Consider the following 21781-nt stretch of genomic DNA (forward strand, 5'->3'; position numbering starts at 1 on the left):
CTTGGTCCATAATACCATCAATCTTATAGATTGGCCCTATGCCATAATAAGAAAAACAACCCCAAATATTTATTTTTGCTCTGCCATGTTTTACAGTTTTTATGGTGTATTGCGGTTTGTATGCAGAGTTAGGTGGCCTCCTTACATACATCCTGCGTCCACTTGACCCAAATAAAACAATTTTGCTTTCATCAGACCACAAAATATTCTGCCATTTTGAAACAGGCCAATCTGCATGCATTTTTGCAAGATGTGATCTTGCTACCACATGCCTTTTTTTCAAAAGGGGAACTTTTCTTGGGCTTCTGGCGACTAACTTACTTTTCAGTCCCTTGTTTTGCCTACATTTTTCCATTTTAGAGCATTTCTAATCATCATAGGAGAACAACTTAATGTCTCTTGAATACATTTGTATGTTTTCCCTTCTTGTTTTAATTTAATAATTAGTTGTCTCTTTTCTGCACTACAAAACCCATAATTTCTATTTATAAAATAAATTTATACAATTATTTTATGTATTTCATTAAATTAACACTAAAGTTAATCTTACCTTAAATTAGTCTTACTAAAACCAAATAAACAAAAAGCTAATATAAATAGATTGATAGGAAACAACAGATGTTATTTTAACCTACAAATCTAGATATTTTCAAATATAAAATTCGGGACTTCCCTAAAGTAATTTGAACAGTGTTACCAACATTTTTTACTCCCATTTCATTATTCAGTGTTTGTATTACTGTTATGCTTAAATTTATTAATTTATATTTAAATTTACATAAAATTATTATCACAAATCATTGTTTTACTAGCCACTACTATTATTTTGTCCACAACTGTATATAGAGAATGATTATTTTAAGGGTTATAAAAGTGAAGTAGAAAACTTAAAAGATGAAAATGACAAATGTGTGGTTGCTCATGTTCAAGCAGTAAGTGATTTGTAATGAGCCTTCTTTTTCTGTATTCCTCTTTTTTCATAAGAATTATGTAATAATTGTGTCACATTAAATATGCCAATATATGGCATAATAGTTTATAAATGTTTGGAAAAATTAATTCTCTAGCGCAAAACAAATGAAGAATTGTGTAAGATCTTGGAAGAGAGTAAAGACAAAATTATTTTTTTATCTGGTGATCCAAAAGTTATTCTTCAATCAATGCCTTCCCAAGATATTGTTGAAGGTAAAAAGTTGAACTTTTCATACATTCGCTACAGTAAAACCTTTGATAAAATAAAAAAGTCAGCAAAAGTATTTAACTAAATCATTTTTAGATTCCTTAAGAATCAGGAAAGTTATCTTAATAGTAAAAAAAACAACCATTATGCATATGGTTCTTTCAAAATAGTTTTTTAATTGCTTAGTACAATAATAAGTCCTTAGTACTGGAATTAGATCTGATAAAGGGAAGAGAAGTTTTTCAGTGCTTTAATTAGAGGAAGAAAAAAGAGAGAAAAAATCCTCTGAAACAAGCTGACCTCTGATGCATACAAGTAATTAGTAACTTAGTTTCTGCAACCCCCTGTAGATTGTTCCAATAAATTAAAAAATTCAAATAATATAATTTTTTTTAAACTTGCATAATTTCTTTAACAGCTCCTAGTGATGAACCAATTGTGCAAAGAATAAGAGAAATTCTTGTAAGTTTAACTTTACACTTATTTATTTAAAACTACTATTTCTTATTCATGTCTGACCTTTGATTTTGTTTGCCCTACAGGGAAAAGTTGAAAAGATGAAAGATCAAAGAGCATATTTGCTTTCCAAATTGAGAGAGCAGGTAAAAATATTCTATTACTTCAGTCAATTACAATCACTTACAATGTCACTTACAATGGTTACAATGTTACAATGTCACTTAAAATTACTGACAATGTCACTTACAATATGGTTTATAATTGAAAATTTCATTTTATAATATAGAACATTTTAAAATGTCAATTTTTTAAAGAAACTAAAACTTCTCACCTTTACATCTAAAAATTTCATTTTTATAAAAGATACAAAATACCTTCCAGTTTTTCATTTTAGTTTCATAGTGTAATTTTAGGAGATAAAAAAAATATGTCCACTCTAAATACTTGCTTCTTATTAATTTGATACAATTTATGAAATTCTTTTAAGATTTTTATTAATATTTTAAAATTAAAGATAGCAATTAACTTGCATATGTATATATCCTTTACCATGTGATGTGAAATATACTTAAGTTTAAGTTTTATGAAACAGCTGCAGGGAAAAAAACCATCCTACAATGCTTTTACTGAATATCATTCAAATTTAAATGCTTAAGGATTTCATTCTATTAGAAGTTAAAGTTTCTCTCATTGCAACTACAGTGCATTGTTTTACAGCATATCATTTGAGTATTTTTGTTGCTTTATTTTCAGCTACACAAAGATGACATCACTACTCAACTAGTGGTTCGAGGTGATGAAAACAAACAAGTGGGTTAAAAAAATTTTAAATCTTGCTATAGATAAATTTCTTAGCTCCAAAATCTTTTTCTGCAAAAAACTTAAGAAATCATTTACATTGATTTGATTTTTATCAAAACAATGTTTCTTTGGTTATTTTTAGTTTTTCTAACACTGGTATATTTGCTGCTATATTTGAAAGATACAACACAATAAAACACATATTGAAATAATAAAGTTTAATGTCTTAAACAAAATTAAGTATGAGAAATGAAGCATAAAAGAACATTTAATTTGAAAAAAATATCAAGTTTAAAGTATCCTAATTTGGACTGAGTATAAAAGTTTTAAAAAGATTTTCTTTCTTAATTTCATATGAAAGAAAAAACAATAGTTAAAAGTTAAAATTAAAAGTTCAGTTAATGACAACAGAAGTCATTAGCAATTATAACTGTTTGGAAAATTTAGCAAATTTTCTCAATCAAGAAAATTACCAGTTCCAGGTAGAATATGTTGCCACAAAAAATGATAACTTAAGCACAAGAGTATACATCTTGAACCAAGATCAACATTCTTGTTGATCCAAGATTTCTAGAGAAGGAACCAATGTCAAATCCTAGTAGAAGAACCTTCCTTGGAATCTAAGTTTTTGAAGATCTTCAGACTTCAATTTAATTTATTGCTTGATTGTATTCAAAACATTACTTTCAACAATAATATTGCTGTAATTATGAAGTTAACAATTGAAGTACTATATCATGAAGTACTTATATAAATAAGTTGATAATTGAATTATTTTAAAATGAAGCACTATAAAAAGTTAACAATTTAATCAGTTTCAGTGGAACTATTGTTAACTGCCTAATATCATTAATTATCATTATTATTAATAATTGCCTAATAAAGTGCTAATATTTATTTACAAACCAGTAGTTTAGAAAACTGAAGTTAGAAAGTCTTATTAAACTTAACTAAACTAATTGCTATTTCATTTATATTTTAAAATTTTGAGTTTTACATCAAAATTTAAGTTGCACTTTGTTTGGTATCAAAGACCCAATGTGTGAAGTAGTTCTTTTCAGTTGCCTAATGCTAGGTGATGCTCTTGAATGCACTCTGCTTTAATGTTATCTTCAACAAATGATTCTTGTTGACACTAAATATGCATATACATAAACAAATCTTATACTACATATGAGAGTAAGTTTCTTGTAAAACAATTTTTATTTCTAAAATTTTTCAGGCTTTTTTTGAGGAGCAACTTCAAAAGCACAATGAAACAACTGATTATATCAAGCAGAATCTTCTAGCTCAAGATAACATCATACAGTGAGTGATTTATTATTATTTTTTTTTAATTAAGAATTGTTTTGCTCAGTAAAGCAAAGAGTGTTATATTATTTTCTGCCCAAAGATTTCCTTTTTGCTTGCCCACATGAGAACATAACTCATGCCTTTGCATTTAGGGCTCTTACAGAAGCAAATGCAAAGTATGCTACTACTAGGGAGAAAGTTGCTATAGCAAAAAGCAAGTAAGAATTTTCTTTTTACATGAAAAAGAGAGATTATCTTGGATCTTTAAACAATTTAAACTGGCAGAGAAAGTATTGTTTTAGCTATTTTGTGATTTTTTTTTATTATTTATTATTTTTTTATTTTGAGGTTTGATAATCAAGCCAAATCATATGTAGGTGCAATTGTCTTGTTTTTGGAACTTAAAGAACGCATCAGGTATAAGTTTGAATGAAAAAGATATCAGTTGAGCATGATCAAATCAGCACCCTCTAATTGTTAATTACTGAAAAACTACTTAAAACATTTTTCTGATTTTTTTCGCAGAAAAAAGCTATTGTGTTGTTGTTTGGTTGTATTGGTGTAAAGTATTGCTAACCATTGTTATTAGTTTAAAATGGGTAAACAAATTTTAAATCAAGAAAATGTTTTGGAAATTTTTCTTCAAAATCCTTTGTTGTCACAAGTTAACATTTCTAAATTGACTACTGTTGCTCAATTTTGCAGTAATATACTCAATCTATTGAAAGAAAAGTAGTAAGGGAAAAAAAAGAAAGGATTTGAAGATGAATATAAAAAAAATCAATCAATCGCTCCATTAAGGCAAGTCCGTGTCAGTTGTAAGGAGATTTTGCAAGAAAATTTAAATGCAGCCAAGCTTTGATAGGAAAAGTATTTAAATCTAAAGAATGTAAAGCATCATAATAGAAAACTCCAAAGCAACTTGTTGATCGAGAAATTAAAGCAATTCATTGTTTCAAAAAAATTCAAAAAACTATATAAACTTTTAAGCCAAGAGAATTTGTGCATAATTGAAGATGATGAAACCTATTGTAAAAAGAACTTTTCACAATTAGCAATATTTTATCAATTAAAAGATAGATATGTAGCCAACAAGTTTAAGTATATTCAAACTGAAAAATTTTCCCCCAAATTCCTTATATGGCAAGCAATCTCTTGTGATTTGAAAAGTACACCATACATTACTCTTAAAATTTTTAGTTCAGATTTGTATATAGAAAAATACTTAAAGAAATATCTTTTACCTTTCACTAAAAAGCATGACATGCCCACAATATTTTGGCCTGATTTAGCTACAACCCACAATTCCAAGAAGTCTCTAGAATGGTATGAATAAAATGGCATCAAATTGGTTTCTAAGAAAGCAAATCCTCCAAATCATCCTGAGCAGCGATTTATTGAAAGTTATTGGTCAAATATAAAAGAAATTCTATTGAAAAGCAAGAAATAATCTTCAGATAATTTTAAGAAAAAGCAGATGTATTAGCTTCAAAAAAAGTTACTCAAAGCAAATTCCAGGAGATGATGCTGCTTTGAGTTACTAAGCGTCCAATTAAAAATGTAAAAAAGTGTTGAAATAAATCATTTATTTAGCTTCCTTCTGCAAAAAAATAGAGAAATCTGTCAAGTAGTTTTCCAGTAATTATTAATTAAAGGGTGCTGAATTTCATTGTGTTCAACCAATAAAATGTAAAAATTGAATAATTTCTGTAAATATTTACATACCTATGATTTTATGCTAAAGTTTAACAAAAAATCTTTTTATATTTGAACGAAACTTCAGTAGCAAAGCAATCTTCTTTTTAATGTAATTTGTTTTTAAATATAGTACTGGTAACAAACATATAGCATAATTGAAGAAAATAAATTTGTTATAGAGCTGGACTAAATTTTTATTGCCAACTCAAAATGAATGTTGAATCTTTGTTGCAGAAAGTTGAATCATTCTTTAACAGACATAAGCAAAAAATAAAAACAGGTATAGTATTTTACATTTCATGTTTTATATACTTTAGGTCCCATACTTTTGAATTAGTATTATAGATTAAATATCATCAGCCATGAGTTCCAACAAGTTTGAGGAAACAAAAAATCTTTTTTTTTATTATAAAAATATTTATCATAGTATTATGCATTTTTATTTTGATTTGGCTTTATATTTCAATTTTAGAAACTCCTGCAAGACCAACTGCTTCAAAACCTAACTTACTTATTTCTAAAAGTAATGTTAGTCATGATTTTGCAACAAAGCAGCCTCTTGATAATCCCTATTTTCAAAATATGCCTGTACAAACATTTTCACCTTCATCAATGTCTCAGCAAGATCCAAATATAAGTCTAAGGTATCAATCTAAAGGACAAGAGGTATCGAATCAATTGTTTTTTTCCAATGCAAATAATCCATATACTCCTCGGACAAATAGTTTTCAATTTGGTATTAGATATCCAGGTAATGTTGATGATGTTAACAAAACAATCCCAAGACCAGGAGTTAATACTAGAATGCCCCAAAATGTTATTCATTCATCACCCTTCCCTCAACACCCACAATCTCAATCTCTGCAGCTTTCTCAACCTAAATTTCCTGAAACAGTTGCTCAACTTCCAGATATGGTACTTTATTCAAGGTTAGCTGATCAACAGCCATCTTTTAATCTTAGTAGACAGCAACCTCCTACGACCCCAGTTATGCAAGTAGTTTCAAATTCAAGAGGGGAGAGCACAGCTTCAATTCATGAGTCTGCTGCTCACATTAAACCAAATTTTGTTATTCAAGAACCACAACATTTGTTTCAACCATCAACTTCTTTTAAAATGTATTCTGATCAATCTGCTTCTAATCAGTTTTCTGGGTCTTTTCAAGTTCCAAAACTAATGGATTCTAGACAAATTCCTTTGGATCAGCAACAAATCAGAATGCCTTTTCAACCAGTCTCAACTAATAACATCCCTTCAGTCTTGCAGCCTCCTTCCAGTGTGGTGCCACTAAATTTTAATTCACCTTCACAAGTTCTGAAAGCCTCTTCAGCTCTACATTTAAATGATAGCTCAATGGTGGGGCATCAGTCAAATAAGTACAATTTGTCTCCTCAATCAAACTCAAGACATCAATTAATAAGTCAGCGCAGCTCAGAACAACCTCAAATTAAGAATCATTTTCTTTCACAGCAGCAGCAAGTTCCCAGCCAAATTCATTCTCAGCAACCACAAATGATAAATCAATTTAACTTACAACAAGATCAAACTTCAAGTTATTTTGCTCTGCAACAATCTGCTTCAACTCATCTTCCCCATGGTTTACAGCAATCCCCATATGCTAACCAACTGGAATCATCACTACCACATTTCTCAAGTCAGCCTAACTCACAGGCAACTCATTTAACCAATCAAATTGGTTCTCAGTACCACAATATAACTTCTCAACAAAATCAACAGCTTCCCTCTCAAAATCAGGTCGGTTTACAACACCCTCAATTTAAAAATCAGTTTACTTTACAAAGGCCTCAAAGTCCAAATCATCTTGTTTCTCAGCAATCTCAAAATCAACCTGGCAATAGTTTGCACCATAATCAAAATCAACAGACTTTGCAGCAAAATAGTTATATGGGTCAATATGGTTCACAAGTACCTCGATATTCTAATCAAGTTGGCTCCCAACAATTTCCTTTATCTCAATTGAACATGCAGCAACCACTTAATCAGAATAATTTACAACCATCAGGAATGTCCAATCAGCTTCATTCTCAGCTTTTAAATACTAATAATTTGCCCCAAAGCCAATTTAAGAATCAGTTTGAACCTCAGACACAAATTTTAAATCAATCTCTTACTAACCAAAACTTTCAGCAAAATCAAAAAGAGAAGTTTCCAGTCCAATCTCATCTTCAGAATCTAGGATTGTCAGCTGATGATCTAAGTAATAATCTTCCTCCCCCATTGGTTCCAGAAATGGTGAGGGAATGTGCTGTACCAAATTTACTGCAGCCAACTCAGTCTGAAATTCCAGAACAGTTACCATTTAAGAATGCAAATGTTAACAGCCAGTTTAACAAGCCTGCAAATCTAATCAGACCAAATAATGATTTTCTGAATAACCCTGTTGTTACTGGTCACTTTTATATAAATAATCAAGAGCAAATCTCACAAGCACATCAAAAACAACAAGAGCTTTTTCAGTCTGACTTTGAGTCAAAACCTTGTTTTCCTTTTGTGAAAGATGTTCAGTCTCACTCAAGTTATGAGCAACCGAGCCATATCACATCACACCACATTGCACCACTACAAGAAGACCTACAGAAACCCTTTAAATCACAAACCTGGCCACAACCATATTTTCAGTATCAACCAACACAAAATCAACCAACACAAAATCAACCAACACAAAATCAGCCTCTTCAATCAGGAAAGCCAATTTTAGTGTCCACCTTCCAGCAAATAAACCAGTCAACTATTTCAATTGCTCCAACTCCATCGCCTTTATCATTAGGAAATAGTACTGGTTACTATCCTTCTGCTAGACAGACCACTCAAATTGGTTTGCCTGTATTTTATCCTGGTCCTGCAATTCCTTCTCAACCTGGAGGAGTACTTTATACTGCAAAACCAACCATGTCACTTTCAACTGATCCAGTTGTAGCAAATATACTAGGCAAAAATCTTTCTGCTAATGATCTTTCTCAACTTGGTTTCCAACAGTTCCAACTCCAGCAAATAGTGCTACAGCAACAACAACTAATTGCCATGGTGCAAAGTCAGCAAAATATTCTGCATAATGAAGAAAAAAGCAAAATTGAAACCCTCCAAGGGCAGATTCTAGAGCAGCAAAAATTAATTGAAAGTTTCTTAAAGCAGAAAAATTCAGAAGAAAAATTAGACAGTAATATCAAGTCAAAGCAGCCTGAATTGGAGAAGATTATTTTAGAACAACAAAATTTTATCATGAAAATGCTTGACGAAAAAAATGAAAAGAGCAAAATACAAGACAAATTTCCAGTGCAACAACATTCCGTTAGCGATAAAAGTAACTTTGAAAACAATAATTTTGACACAAAAAAACCCAACAAAGAAAGATCAGATAATTCAGCTGTTATTGTAAGCTCTGAAAACCAAATTAAAATGTTGAACGTACCTTCAACTGGTGCTGCAATCATAGAAAATGAAAAGATAGATGTTAGTGCATTAACAATAGAAAATCCAACAAATAGCAACAGAAATCTTAAGCAAAATCCTCCAGACTATCCATCCATTTCACAAAAAAATGTTCTTTCAAAATCCTTTACAAATGAAGAAGATATTTCTGGCCAGTCAGTAATTACTTCTAGTTCTAATCTAAGTGGTTTAATTTTAAAAACTACTACAGCTTCTACAAAACCATTTTATGAACCTAAAACTGATGCAAAGTGTGAAATAAATTCTGAGTGTCCATCAACTGTAAGTCTGCAGTTGGAGAATAAACAGCTGTTACTAAGCTTGGAGAAAAAAATTGATGTTTCAGATTCTTCTAGTATTCTTGAGGAGCACACTTTTCCTGACCAGTTCTTGCAAAAAAGTTTGAGACAAGGTATAAACCAACAGAAAATAGTTGCTAATGATAATTTGTCTTCTATGGAATCGGACAAACTTATGTTATGTAAAACAATCTCTTCAACAACAGACATAAACCAAATAACAAATAATGAAAGGGATGATGAAGCAACCATTACACCTTCTACAAACGATTTGACAGATGGAAAAAGGGAGACACTTCAAGAAAATCCAACTCAAAGTATCTTGCTTGAGACCCTTCCAGCTATTCAGGTAGATAGTACTGAGTCACTTTCAGATAGTATTGAGACACAGCTAAAGAATAACAATGATATCCAGCTAGAGAATATAGATGAAACAGATGAAACTCTTTTAGATGTAGTCGATCTTCGACCCGAGCTTGGACGGCAAATAGGTCATGTATCGTTTTATGGGGGCGAATCAGATGAATCATTGTGGCAAGTGTATATTAATGATTTGGATAATTCAGTAAATAAACTGCAAGCTAAGTGTCGAACTTTTTGTGAACCGTTACTTAGTGGTAAAAACTTAGATGGATTTGGAAGCATTTGGAGGGTGAGATTTTTCATATTTTTAGTGTAACGTAATGTTATTGCAATATTCCGATGTTGTTTTTTTGTAGCATTCTATTATTTTGTAATATTCTGTTTAAAAAGGATTTAGAAAAAGTCGAAGAGTTGGACATATGCAATTACACCACACAAGCAGGAGACCTAAATATTACAAAGAACCGATATAGAGATATTTTACCCTGTGAGTGAAGAAATAAGTAGTTAGATTAATTTAAGTAAATATTTCTAAACTTAATTTCAAAAATAATTTAAAAAAATCAAAACTATTTTAAATGAAATACCTGTTTATTTGTGAATTGTTTGATCGTTGCAAGTTTCACTTTCTTACAGGGGACCATTCACGTGTTCATCTTAAGACTGTACCAAATGATTATATAAATGCAAGTTTTATCGAGGTGAATAAATTTGTAGAGATGTATTTATTTATATCTTTGCTATGAATTTGTAGATTAGTTTTAAAATATAAAGAAACTAATAGTGGTATTAATTTAGAGTTTGACTCCTCTTTCTCCACGATATGTGGCAACCCAAGCTCCAATACCACAAACATTCGAAGATTTTTGGATAATGGTCTGGGAACAAAATGCGTCCGTTATAGTGATGCTTACAAACGAAGTGGAAAGCCAAAAGCTAAAGTGCCACCCGTACTGGAATAGAAATTGCGAAGAGCCTGCAGAGTATGGAGATATGGTTGTTATATTGATGGATGAAAACGTGAGTGCGTCATGGAAAATCAGAACATTTACGATATTGAATAAAAAGGTAGACTGCATCTTTTATTCAAAAGTATCTTTCTAAGTATGACATTTTTTGAAATGGTGAGATTTTCTAATGACCTTGTATACTTTTATGTATTTAGGTGAAAAATACGCGTCTCGTAAAACATCTACAGTTTACGTCATGGCCTGATTAGTAAGGAAGTTCTTTTAATTCTTTATAAATTTTTTGCATTTTATCAATGAAATCTTTTTCAACTTACTTCGACATTTTTTTGTATTCAGCGGTACTCCAGAGTCGCCAAATGATTTACTGATTTTTATGGAAGAAGTCCGCCGCTATCATTTGCTTTACGATCCTTCCGCTGTTTATCCCCTGGTGTTGCATTGCAGGTAGATTCGGAATTTCATTACTATCAAATTCAAAAATTTCGTTTTGCTCTAAGGTTTCATTCTTCATATACGCTTTTGTTAAACAACTATTTTTTATCTCTCTTAATTTCCTACATTTGTTAAACAACTATTTTTTATCTCTCTTATTTTCCTACATTTGCATACGGTGTTTTTACTGAACTCTCTTTTTCTAATTATACTTTTTATTTTTTTGATTTTAATAATTTTTTATTTTATTTAGTGCTGGAGTAGGACGAACAGGAACCTTCTGCTGCTTGTATTCTGCCATGCATGAGATTCGAGGCCAGAATGGTCTGAGTAAGTCATGAAAGCAAATCTTGCGTTTTTATTTGCGTAGTTTGTTATAAGATGGTGCTAATGTTAAAGTTTGATCGAATTTTATTTAGTTGAAATCCCTGGTGTAATTCGAAAGTTGCGACAATTTCGACCACATATGGTGCAAAGAAAGGTTTGTCTTACTAACAATAAACTCATATGAGGAAAAAGATCTATCTTAAGACTTTCATGAACAACATTTACATAATGCAAAACGGATATTTTTTTTCGAAACTTTTCTATTAGGAGCAGATGATATTTTGTTACCATGCAGTATTGCAGTTTGCACAACAATTTGTGGCATCAGGTAAAACATACTTAAGTTTTTCCGTAGTTATCGAAAGTTTTTTAAGTTTTCATTATCGAATTTTTATTATTATTATTTTACTAAAAGAGAGAGCGAAGTTGTGCAAATCAGCAGGTGATGAATCATTGAACGAAGATCCCTTTTTCTCTTCCGGAACTAGCCAATCTTTAAAGTGTATTGCAAGTGACTGTTATGGGTCAGTGATTTTTTCTAGTTCTTGTAGTGTGAAGTCTTCTTTGCCGCAAGATAACTTTATAAAAAACGATGAGGTTGAGTCTTTAAAAGATACTAGTTATGAATCCTCGTTAAAACTTTCTGACACCAATAAGTCAGATAGGGAAGAAACTGGAAATGATTTGTCGAAAGACATTTTAGTTAATGAAAATGGTGCAGTACATGACAATAATGGAAATGATGTAGCTAAAAAAATTGAAGCTCAACTAAGCTCAAATAAGAAAGATATAGTGGAAGGAGATACTTGCTTAAACGCTCCGAAGTTTAAAATAAACTCTGACATTTTTTCTCCCAGAAACCCTTCATTGGATGTGCAAATTAGCTCGATCGGAGATAATCAAGGTGAAAATGTTTCAGAAAAAGATCCTCGTGTAAATCATTTAGATGTAACTTCAGATGAAGTTACATCTAAATGATGACCCTTTCCAGACATATAAACTTAGTTTCTTAGTTAGATAAAATCTTTCACCTACACAATTCAAGAGGGCTCGCACGCTCATCATTATCAAACTCTTCATACGAAGCTATACCTCCAGTTTCAATTTGAGTCCAAGGAAAGTCATTGTTTGGTTTTTCTTTCTATTTATTTACAAGATAATGGCTATTGTTTAAAAAAGTTTTTTTTTTATCATTCTTTTTTACTTGAGTTAGAAAAATGAGTATCGTAAAAACAGTATCTTTTTCAATTTACAAAAACTCAAATATTGGTTTTCTTTTTAATGAAATTTTAACTAAATATGTTCTTATCTGAGTGTTCTCTTTCTTTTTTTGTATAAATGTTTTTATCTCGCAAAATAATCTGTTCTCGTTTATGAGGTGAAATTATTTACTCATTACGATTGTTTTGTACATGATTTTAATTTCTTTATTTTTCATAATGTAAAAAAACTTTCTTATTAATGACATTTGCGCTTTTATCTCATACAAAATATTTAATACGAATTAACCTATTTTACACAGAGGAAATTTGTAAATAATTCAAAAAAATGTTGTCTGCTTTCTATGCGCAAGGAAAACGTGTCAATTAAGTTCATACGGTAAATCACGTGACTCCTAAATTTTTTTGTTTACTTAACATACACACACTTATACATACATACATACATACATACATACATACATACATACATACATACATACATACATACATACATACATACATACATACATACATACATACATACATACAAAATTGGAGAGTTAATGCACTTAAAGCAAAAAAATATTTTTGAAACAAGTCGGGGAGCCCTGTTTTAGTTGTCTTTTTTTTTCTTTATTGACTGTATAGTAGCTGTTCAATGTCGAAATAATCTTTATTTTAGCTTAGTGCAAGTCTACGCGCGCAACTTAAAAACATAACGGGTGGTTTCTAAAAATCCGGATTGATTTGAACTGACTTTTAAATGCCACAAGCTAAACTCTCTTTTTTTTTTTTCGTGTTTTTATCGATTTTAAAGTCTAAATTTTCTATAAGTTAATTTACTTGTTTTTAGATAATTGTTAAAAATTAAGAAAAAAAAATGGTGTCCAAGCAAGAAGAGATAAGAAAACAGATTTATTTAACACATTACAAGCGGGGCGGGTAAAAATACCTGCTTTGCGGACTGCTGTCTATTAGCGGGTCGGGTATTTTTACCCGTTTGAATGAATTTACTTTAAAAGCGGCACAAAGTAATTTTACTCGATTGGTTTACATATGAAACTGATAAGACTATCTCGTGCGAGTTTTGCAAAGTGCCTCTTCATAAAGGAGAATGTTTTTTTAAGTACCACACAGTACAAAAATATTAGTTTTAAATAAGTTAATTAGTTTTAAAAACAATTTTTAGAAATTAATTAGTTTATATAAATTGTAAATATTTTTAAACAATATATTATATTATTATAAAAAATTGTTGCAGTTTTATTAATTTTTATTAAAATATGTTTTTGTATACATCAGTTCATCTATTTTATGAATCGCATATTAGATTTCAAACGCGTAGTTTTATGCGAATTTTTGCCCGCTACGCACACCTGTTTAGTCTATTTCGCTAGCCGCTTATAATGTGTTAAGAGATAAGAAAACAAATTTACGATTTATTTGAATAATAAATTGTAAGGAAAAAAGTTCACCGTAAATGACTTCAGTGCTGAACAAATTACAAAATGCACTTTTTGTGTTATAATCGAACGAGCTGAGAACGATTCTGGACACAAAAGAATGCAAAGAAGTGATCGTGTGGCCAAAGTGTTGATCATCTCGGTCATCTAGCGTCTGAAAACAATGTTTGACCACAGTGACCGGGTTTCGATAAGACAAGTCGGTCGAAAACTTGGATACACTCATTCATATATCATTAAAACTCTTGCCAAGTACACTGACATCGAAATCTATGAAACATTATATACTTGATTTAGGGAAAACCTGTTATCCTTGACGACGAGTCTTCACGCTGTTGCACTCGATGATCAACGGAAAGGCCACTTCAGAGACAAGACACCACCGAGCTTTAAATATCGCAAAAGGCGCAAGTCTGAACCCAAGGTGTTCGTCTGGTTGGCCGCTTCTGACAAACTTATTTTTGATTTCTAGGTTAACTCGTCTTAGAGTTGGACGAATCCGAAGAAGCGGACTGGTTGAAGACAAATCTAATTGAAATAAAGAACTAAAAACTCTATTTAAAAATATTTTTATTTAATCTCTAGCTAAAAACTAAGGGAGTAATTCCCCTTGAATAGTCAGTTTTTAGTTATCAAACAAACTATTTACTAGAAAAACTTAAATAAAAAATCTTTTAGTCTGCAACTGAGGTATACTATCAGAGTTAGGAATTTACAAGCTTATCAAATAAATTACAAGTAAGGCTGTAAACTAAAGGAAAGCATGAGCATTTGAAAATGAAAAATCTTCCCCTGCAACTGGGGTATGTTATTACAAGTATTAGATTGTCAAACATTTTATTTTGAAAAATAAACTTTAAAACAGAAATTATCATGAAACTGTGATTGGAAAACATTTTTCTGTGAAATTTTAAAATACTTTTCATAGTTCAAGCACAAAATATTGTCATCCTCTCATATTTGAATTTTACAATTGTGTTTTTGGCACAAACTTCAATGTAAACAAACTTGCATATAACTTTAGTTGTTTTGTTGAGGCGTTGCTAGAATTTTCTAGTACGAGAGACAACTTACCCGTCTGACGAATAACCTTCCCTATAATATTGCAATACTCTCGCATTTAAGTGAACAGCGTTTTGTTTTTATTACAACGAATAGTAACGAATAAAGTTCAAACTCCTATATTTGTCATTTGAAATAAATCAAATTTAAAATAGTAATATATTTAGACATGCAATGTTATAAAAAAAATTGCGATACCTCAAATACAATATTTAATTTTGCTTAAACCCTTAAGAGAGATTTTTTTTTTTAAACGCATCAAGAGTTCGAATTTAATAAACTTTAGAAAATTCGATTTATTTTAAACGACTGAGAGAGGAGTTTGTACTTTATTCGTTACTGTTCTTTATTAATGGAAAAACTAAATGCTGATGCCAAGATATTGCGACATCCTATTTTTGTTTCAAAAAAAAGGATAAAATTTTAAAAGATAAATAATTCGAATTTGGCTTTTCTTTTTTTCTTTTGATTTATTTTCATTTAAATAATGAGTCACAATATGAAAACAAACAAATTATAATTTATTAAAAATGATTACTTTCACAAAAAATTTACAAAATATATTACAAAAACACCATATTTCTCACATTTTAATGTAGAAACCTAGCTAAATTTATAATTCATAATTTAAAAACGAATGTACGCAGCCAGTTTTTTAATTGCGGTCAGAGTGTGATATGAAATTCCGAGACCAGACTAAAGAACCAAATTCAAACAATAAGTAATATCAACTATCAAACGTTAAATGTACTGAGAAAATCAGATGTATCATACTGCTAGTATGAAGATTACCTGAAGATGACGATACTGATGCGCAGTAAGTCGGTGACAACTTTCGACCGTATTAAAAAGAAGCATGGCAACAGTCATTGGCCCAACTCCTTAAATTATAAAAGATGCACAAAAATGTAATAATATCGACCCATCAAATCTACAACTCAATCACTATCAGTATTTTAACTATGATTAAAGACCGAGGTGTTAAAGAAACTAAAACAAAAAATTGGAACAGAAAAAAAAGTTTGTTGTTCTAATCTTTGATTGACCAATCAGATTTTAATACAATTACATTGAGATAGGAGGGTTGTGATAGAGGGAACAACAACGTTTGAATCTTTAGAGGAAGATGTGTTGAAAAAAAAGTTCTTGCCTTGTCTCAAAAATATGATATTTCGTTTACAACCCTGTTTGTTGTTGCTGTTGTTTTTTAACAAAAAACTAACCTCCAGGTACAGGAGTTATCCAGCTTGCTTTTTTTACACACTCATTAAAGTTAACATCACCAACCAACCGCTGGCCATTTTTTTTTGTTGGATCTGTAAAATAATAAATTAAAATCAAGAAACAGCTAAAAATGTTTGAAAGCTGACCTTCTAAATAAACGTTTTAACAATTGAAACCTGGTAAAGCGGTTATTCCGCAATCAATTACAACTGCACCCGGTTTTATCCAATCACCCTATAAAGTAATTTTTAAATGAATAAAAAAAAAAGAATTATATAAACATTTCAAAAGCATATTTTACATATAAAAATCGCATAAAAATGCATCTAAATGTCACATTAAATTTTTGTTTAAAGTATGAATACCACAAGAACCTAATCAAGTGTATTACATACCTTAACTAATTCTGCAACACCAACAGCTGCAACTAAAATGTCAGCTTTTAAAATCTAAAATATTCATGAGTTATTATTTAAAAAGATTAGGAATTTTTTACTATATTATTATAAATGTGATATAAGATTGGCAAATATCACTATCATAAAACCAGAACAAAGACATCATCATAACACAATAAATTGTAATATACACAATAAATTGTAATATAATTAACATATTATTTACTTGCTCTTTAAGTGCTCGAGTCCGAGAATGACATATAGTGACTGTAGCATGATTCCAGGTTAGTAAATTAGCCATAGGAGAGCCCTATCAAGAAGTAACCAACCAGAATTTCATTAGTGGGTTGCTACTGCAAAAGATTTTTATTTCTAATTTTGATCCACTACAATTTTTTATTATCGTTTTCTGTTCAAGCTTAGAAACATGATTATACCTACCACAATTGCGCTTCTACCCAGCACAACAGCATTTTGACCAACAATATTCAAACCTGAAGTAAAAATATTGGTACAAAAAGTGTTTTTTTAAAAGCAATTTAAACTTAAATTAAATTAAATTTTTATCTAGAATGTGGCGTAATTTTCTTTCACTGATGATGGATTGTTTATCTGATTATAAATGCTGCAAATAAAAGTGGGACTTTAAAAAATTGTTTTTATTAAAGAATAGAATAGTCAGACATAAAAGCAGCTATCAAGCAGCAGTAAAACTAGAGATTATTTATATTTAATCCTCCTACATTTTTCTATTCTGTTGATTACCCTTAGTTTGTAAAATAATATTTTTTTTAAAAAAGTGTTCAACAGTAAAGGGACAAACAAAATGTTTGCATAAAACTAAAACTAAAACCAAAGTCTTGTTGAAACATTTTGTAATTACAAAGCTTCTACAAGTTGATATTAATTTATTGTAAAATTATTCCATTAATTTGAAAATGCTTTCCAAATACTTCATTTACATACTTAAACCTGAAATATTTTTTAACTTTTTTGAAAATTAAACAAATTGATTTATTTTTAAATACTCTCAAAACAAAAAACAGACTTTTTTAAAAAAAAATATTGTCTTATCTTATTATCATAAATAAATAAAAAACACAATACCCGTAGACTTTATAAGCTCCATACAACCAGCAGGTGTGCAAGAAACAAAACACTTGCTTAAATGTCCACGAGCCAAGCGTCCAGCATTTATATCATTTATACTTAAAGTAAGAGATAATCATTTGATTTAATCTTTTATGTAATATGTATTTGATTATATCTATTATATTCATTAATTTTATATTTATTTTGATTTATTTTCTGGTTATTATTATTCCTCTTCTAAAGCATGAAGAAAAAAAAAACTGGTTGTATTGTTGAAAGTGATCCTACATTGCTCTAGCAATTCATTTGGTCAAACATATATTTATCTTAGTAGACTTAACTAGAGCGTTTTTGTTGAATTTTAAATTTTACAACTAATGCCCCAAAAACTGTTATGCTGATAGAAATATCAAAAAATAAACATAAATTGTTAAATACCCATCCACATCTTTCTCAGGTATAACAGCATTTGTGGCAAGAGAAGCATCAATCTTAGTTTTACAATCCAGCGGGAGCTGAACAATGATACCATGAACATGAGGGTCATCATTTAATTCGCCTATTTTCCGAATCAACTGAGAATTTATAAAAAAATATTTAATAATCAAAACTCATGTTATGTGAATCAATCTCTCAAGCATCATTTCTAACCTCATCAATCTTTTTATCAATTATAATTACTATTTAAATTTGTCATGAGCAAAAAATTCAAAAAGCATAAAAAATTCTTTGTAATGTAGAAGAATTAAACATAAGCAGTTTTAAAAAAACGAAAAATTTTGTACAAATTTATAGCAAGTGAGTTTTGTTAAAAAATCATAAGTACTTATCTTACCTCAACTTCAGTGACTGTGTCAGGAAATTTAACTATACTTGCATTCATTCCTAACTGTTAAAAAAATGACATTTAACAAGAAACCTAATTAATTAATGCAAACAAAAACTGGGCATATTAAAATTACAAGAGAAATCTTACTAACCTCTTGTGCAAACTTTAACTTTGTGCGAACATATACATTTGAATCCTCTCTATTTCCAACCTGGAACAAAAACCTTAAAAAATCATATGAAGTTTAATCAAACTAAAACTAATGAAGAAAAAAATTAATTTTTAATTTATTTAACAATACATAGCTGTATTGAAAAAAAAAACTCAAAATATTTAACGGTAGTTACTGTATATACCAGTGAACAATTTCAGATTTTAGGTTAATCAAATTAATCTTATTTACATTTATTATCAAAAACTTTTTAAACTAAACATTTTTGCAAAACTAATAGAGAATACATATAATGATAGTTTAAGTACAATAAAATAGTAATTTGGCAATATATAAAAAAAAATTTACATTTTTTTTCACATATTTTGAGGATTTTAAAAAGGTTGCAGCATCAAAAATTAATTTCTACAAAGAATAACATTCTTGATATTTTTTAACCGACAAGTAGTAGATAATATAGATAAAGATTCACACTTGAGTCAAATGGCTTTTGTCTGCTGTGTTTTAAGTTTTTTAAAGAAACAGGCAGATTTAAAAAAATACTAGAGAGGAAGTGTGACTGCAGTACAAAGCAAGTAATTAACACAGATACTGGGTTAACTTTTAATATTCTACATTTAACTTTAAAGACCAAAAAAAATCTCAACTCAGAGGAAACCTGGAAAAACAATGGGTAAAATCATTGCTGAGGAGATATAAACAGATATAAGCATGAGATTTGCATTAAAAGGAAGGTAGCTGAAATAGGTGTTGCTGTTATTAATGAGTTTTTCAACAGCATTACTCCTAAACTGGAAAGATTAGTTCAATTGCATATTTGAACTATGATAAAACAAACTTAACTGATGATCTTGGAATAATAACAAAAATGTCCTTCTAAAAGTTCCATATAAAGTATTAATATCTTGTGTTGATGACTTATCATTCCCTCATCGATTCCTCCATCATTCCTCCATCGATTTTCTACAAAGAAAAGTCCATATAGGCAACCTGGATCGAAAATAGACTAAAAGGAACTTTTTATAACTACTCAAAGAACAGTTGGCTCAGCAATCGGTTTGAACCTCTATTATTGACTGAATTGAAGAAAATTCAAGGTACTCATATTCTAATTGGAGACGATACTACTAAAGTTTCCAATACTGCTGCAAAAACTGGTCATGAAAGTATAAGAGCTGATTTTTAAAAAAGCTGCTGATTTCTGACTTAGTCAAGAACAGGTGATACTTCCTAAAAGAAAAAAAAAAGAAAAACAATATTGAAGAAATCAGTGTTGATATTATCAATGAATGTTACAACATCAGCTTGAATCAAGATATGATGATGGCACAACTCCACAAAGAAAAGCAACAGAAGGTATCTGTATTTCTTAGGGAAAATGTATCTGTTCCACAGATGCTTCTAACAAACAAAAAGATAACTTGAACAACAGAACAGAAAAATGACAGCTACAAAAACACTAAAGGCCTCCATATCCAAACAGCAAAAAAGTGTAGATTATAGAGTTAACTGACACTAACAGCAATCTTTTATGAGAGAACTAAGTAGTAGTAACTAAAACTCTGACATGGATTCACTATTAGAAAATGTTGTGTATGGCAATTTTAAAAGTCATCACAAGATTGCTAATCAGTACTGCAAAGTAAATGAAATTATTTGAAATGAAATTATAAATTAAGCTATTTTCTAAAAATGTAAAGTACACTGAGAAACTCAATGACCAGCAGGGCCCTCCTTTGTTCATGCGTCTATGTTGTAGTTTTATGTATGTCAGTTATAATTACATAGACCATAATTAACATATAGTATATTACCATAATTAACTTATATAATCAGAAAAGAAAGTAGTTTATTTTTAATAACATACTTTAGAGTTCTAAAATACCATATCAGAATCTTATCTCTATCCTCACAGACAAATACATTAATGACCAAATTCTAGAGCAAATATAATTATATTTAACATTAAATAACTTCAGAAGTATGCTTTAGAACACTGGAATTATAAAGTAAGTATATCTATACCTGAACTATACATAACCCTGGAATAACAGCTCTGTCACAAGCAAGTTTTTCCACATCTATCTTGATTTTATTTCTAATTTTCCTAAAATGTTGTGAGTTCAGAAAAACCAAGTAATACTTTGATTAACTTAAATTAATTTAACTTTTAAAAAAATAATCTAAAAATGAATGGAGCTTATGAATGATGGTTAAAGAACAAATAAATAGCCAAATAGAAAAAGATACTACAGACCTTGCCAACTCTTTTCCATCAATAATATTTGCCATATCAGTAACAAAGCTTTTTATCAATTATCATCTATTTATCATCAATGTTATACCATCTAGTTAAATCAATATTATAATATCATTTAACCACATCAATATTATTCCCACCCTTCCTAATATACCATCCTCCCTAATATACCATCCTCCCTAATATACCAAAATTTATTTCAGTTAATTCACTTAACTTTAATCTCATCAAACTTTATTTTCTGAGAAAAATTAAGACATACATTACACTCTGTGCACATTATATTTTGTTGAACAACATTTGTTTTTCTCTAAAATCAGTTTAACTTATAATACCTCATAGGAAACTAGGCGGTGAATATTGCCCTACAATCTGTTAAAATAAAAAGAAATACTTTCATAAATAGAAAAAAAGATCAGTATTCTTAGCTTTTTTATCTACTAAGATTTACTGCTAGCTTTTGTATAAAATTGTCACAAGTGGATTCATAACAATTTTTAAGTAATTTTTAAATCAATACTTTAAGGTTTCTTTATTTCTTTAATGAGTTCAATAGAACAGTTGGTGGAAAATACTTAAAGCTATTTTATGAATTTTCACAGCAAGATTTGGAGAATAGCCAAAGTTTATTTCAGAAAATTTGGAGGATTTGAATAAGCCAATAAGCATTCTAAATTTCAGTGCTAAGAATATCTAAAAAGTTATAACTGTGATAGCCTATATATATACCTAATCTAATAAAGAACTGCTAATCAACTTTTAAAATAAAAGAAATAACTTGTTTTAAAATGACATTTAAATACATA

The 21781-nt window shown here is 29.7% G+C and overlaps 2 protein-coding genes across 11 annotated transcripts in view; one reads left to right on the top strand and one right to left on the bottom strand.

The window, feature by feature from the left end:
• The window catches only part of LOC145185866 (uncharacterized), a 24229-nt gene extending 11378 nt beyond the window's left edge, over positions 1-12851 (top strand). For both annotated transcript variants that reach the window (XM_090097807.1, XM_090097808.1), the window contains 19 exons: positions 864-932; positions 1068-1185; positions 1599-1642; positions 1723-1782; positions 2393-2449; positions 3663-3748; positions 3886-3951; positions 4082-4150; positions 5611-5711; positions 5904-9832; positions 9934-10030; positions 10180-10244; positions 10342-10611; positions 10709-10761; positions 10851-10958; positions 11200-11276; positions 11366-11427; positions 11541-11601; positions 11689-12851. In XM_090097807.1, coding sequence (XP_089953933.1) covers positions 864-932; positions 1068-1185; positions 1599-1642; positions 1723-1782; positions 2393-2449; positions 3663-3748; positions 3886-3951; positions 4082-4150; positions 5611-5711; positions 5904-9832; positions 9934-10030; positions 10180-10244; positions 10342-10611; positions 10709-10761; positions 10851-10958; positions 11200-11276; positions 11366-11427; positions 11541-11601; positions 11689-12251 — 5955 coding nt within the window. In that variant the 3' untranslated portion in view covers positions 12252-12851. The remainder of the gene's footprint in view (positions 1-863; positions 933-1067; positions 1186-1598; positions 1643-1722; positions 1783-2392; positions 2450-3662; positions 3749-3885; positions 3952-4081; positions 4151-5610; positions 5712-5903; positions 9833-9933; positions 10031-10179; positions 10245-10341; positions 10612-10708; positions 10762-10850; positions 10959-11199; positions 11277-11365; positions 11428-11540; positions 11602-11688) is intronic.
• Positions 12852-13900: 1049 nt separating this feature from the next.
• Positions 13901-21114, bottom strand: LOC145185440 (C-1-tetrahydrofolate synthase, cytoplasmic-like). Of its 9 annotated transcripts, none has more exons than XM_090097819.1 (13): positions 20973-21065; positions 20741-20822; positions 18695-19678; positions 18550-18603; positions 18153-18289; positions 17730-17830; positions 17064-17116; positions 16849-16932; positions 16620-16673; positions 16401-16458; positions 16224-16316; positions 15793-15881; positions 13901-14466 (listed from the first exon to the last, which is right to left on the bottom strand). In XM_090097819.1, the coding sequence occupies exons 4-13, from the start codon at positions 18595-18597 to the stop codon at positions 14422-14424; spliced, it is 762 nt and encodes a 253-aa protein (XP_089953945.1). In that variant the 5' UTR covers positions 18598-18603; positions 18695-19678; positions 20741-20822; positions 20973-21065; the 3' UTR covers positions 13901-14421. The 9 variants fall into 9 exon arrangements, with proteins under 9 accessions (XP_089953945.1, XP_089953944.1, XP_089953936.1 ...); XM_090097818.1 differs by having other exon boundaries at positions 18695-18754; positions 20966-21065; XM_090097812.1 differs by having other exon boundaries at positions 14158-14466; positions 18695-18754; positions 20973-21114.
• Between the last annotated feature and the right edge of the window lie 667 nt (positions 21115-21781).

The sequence above is a fragment of the Hydra viridissima genome, unplaced genomic scaffold (assembly GCF_058129835.1).
Source record: "Hydra viridissima isolate aposymbiotic clone 2 unplaced genomic scaffold, HvirCarnegie_v1 scaffold_9, whole genome shotgun sequence".
Classification (NCBI taxonomy): Eukaryota; Metazoa; Cnidaria; class Hydrozoa; order Anthoathecata; family Hydridae; genus Hydra; species Hydra viridissima.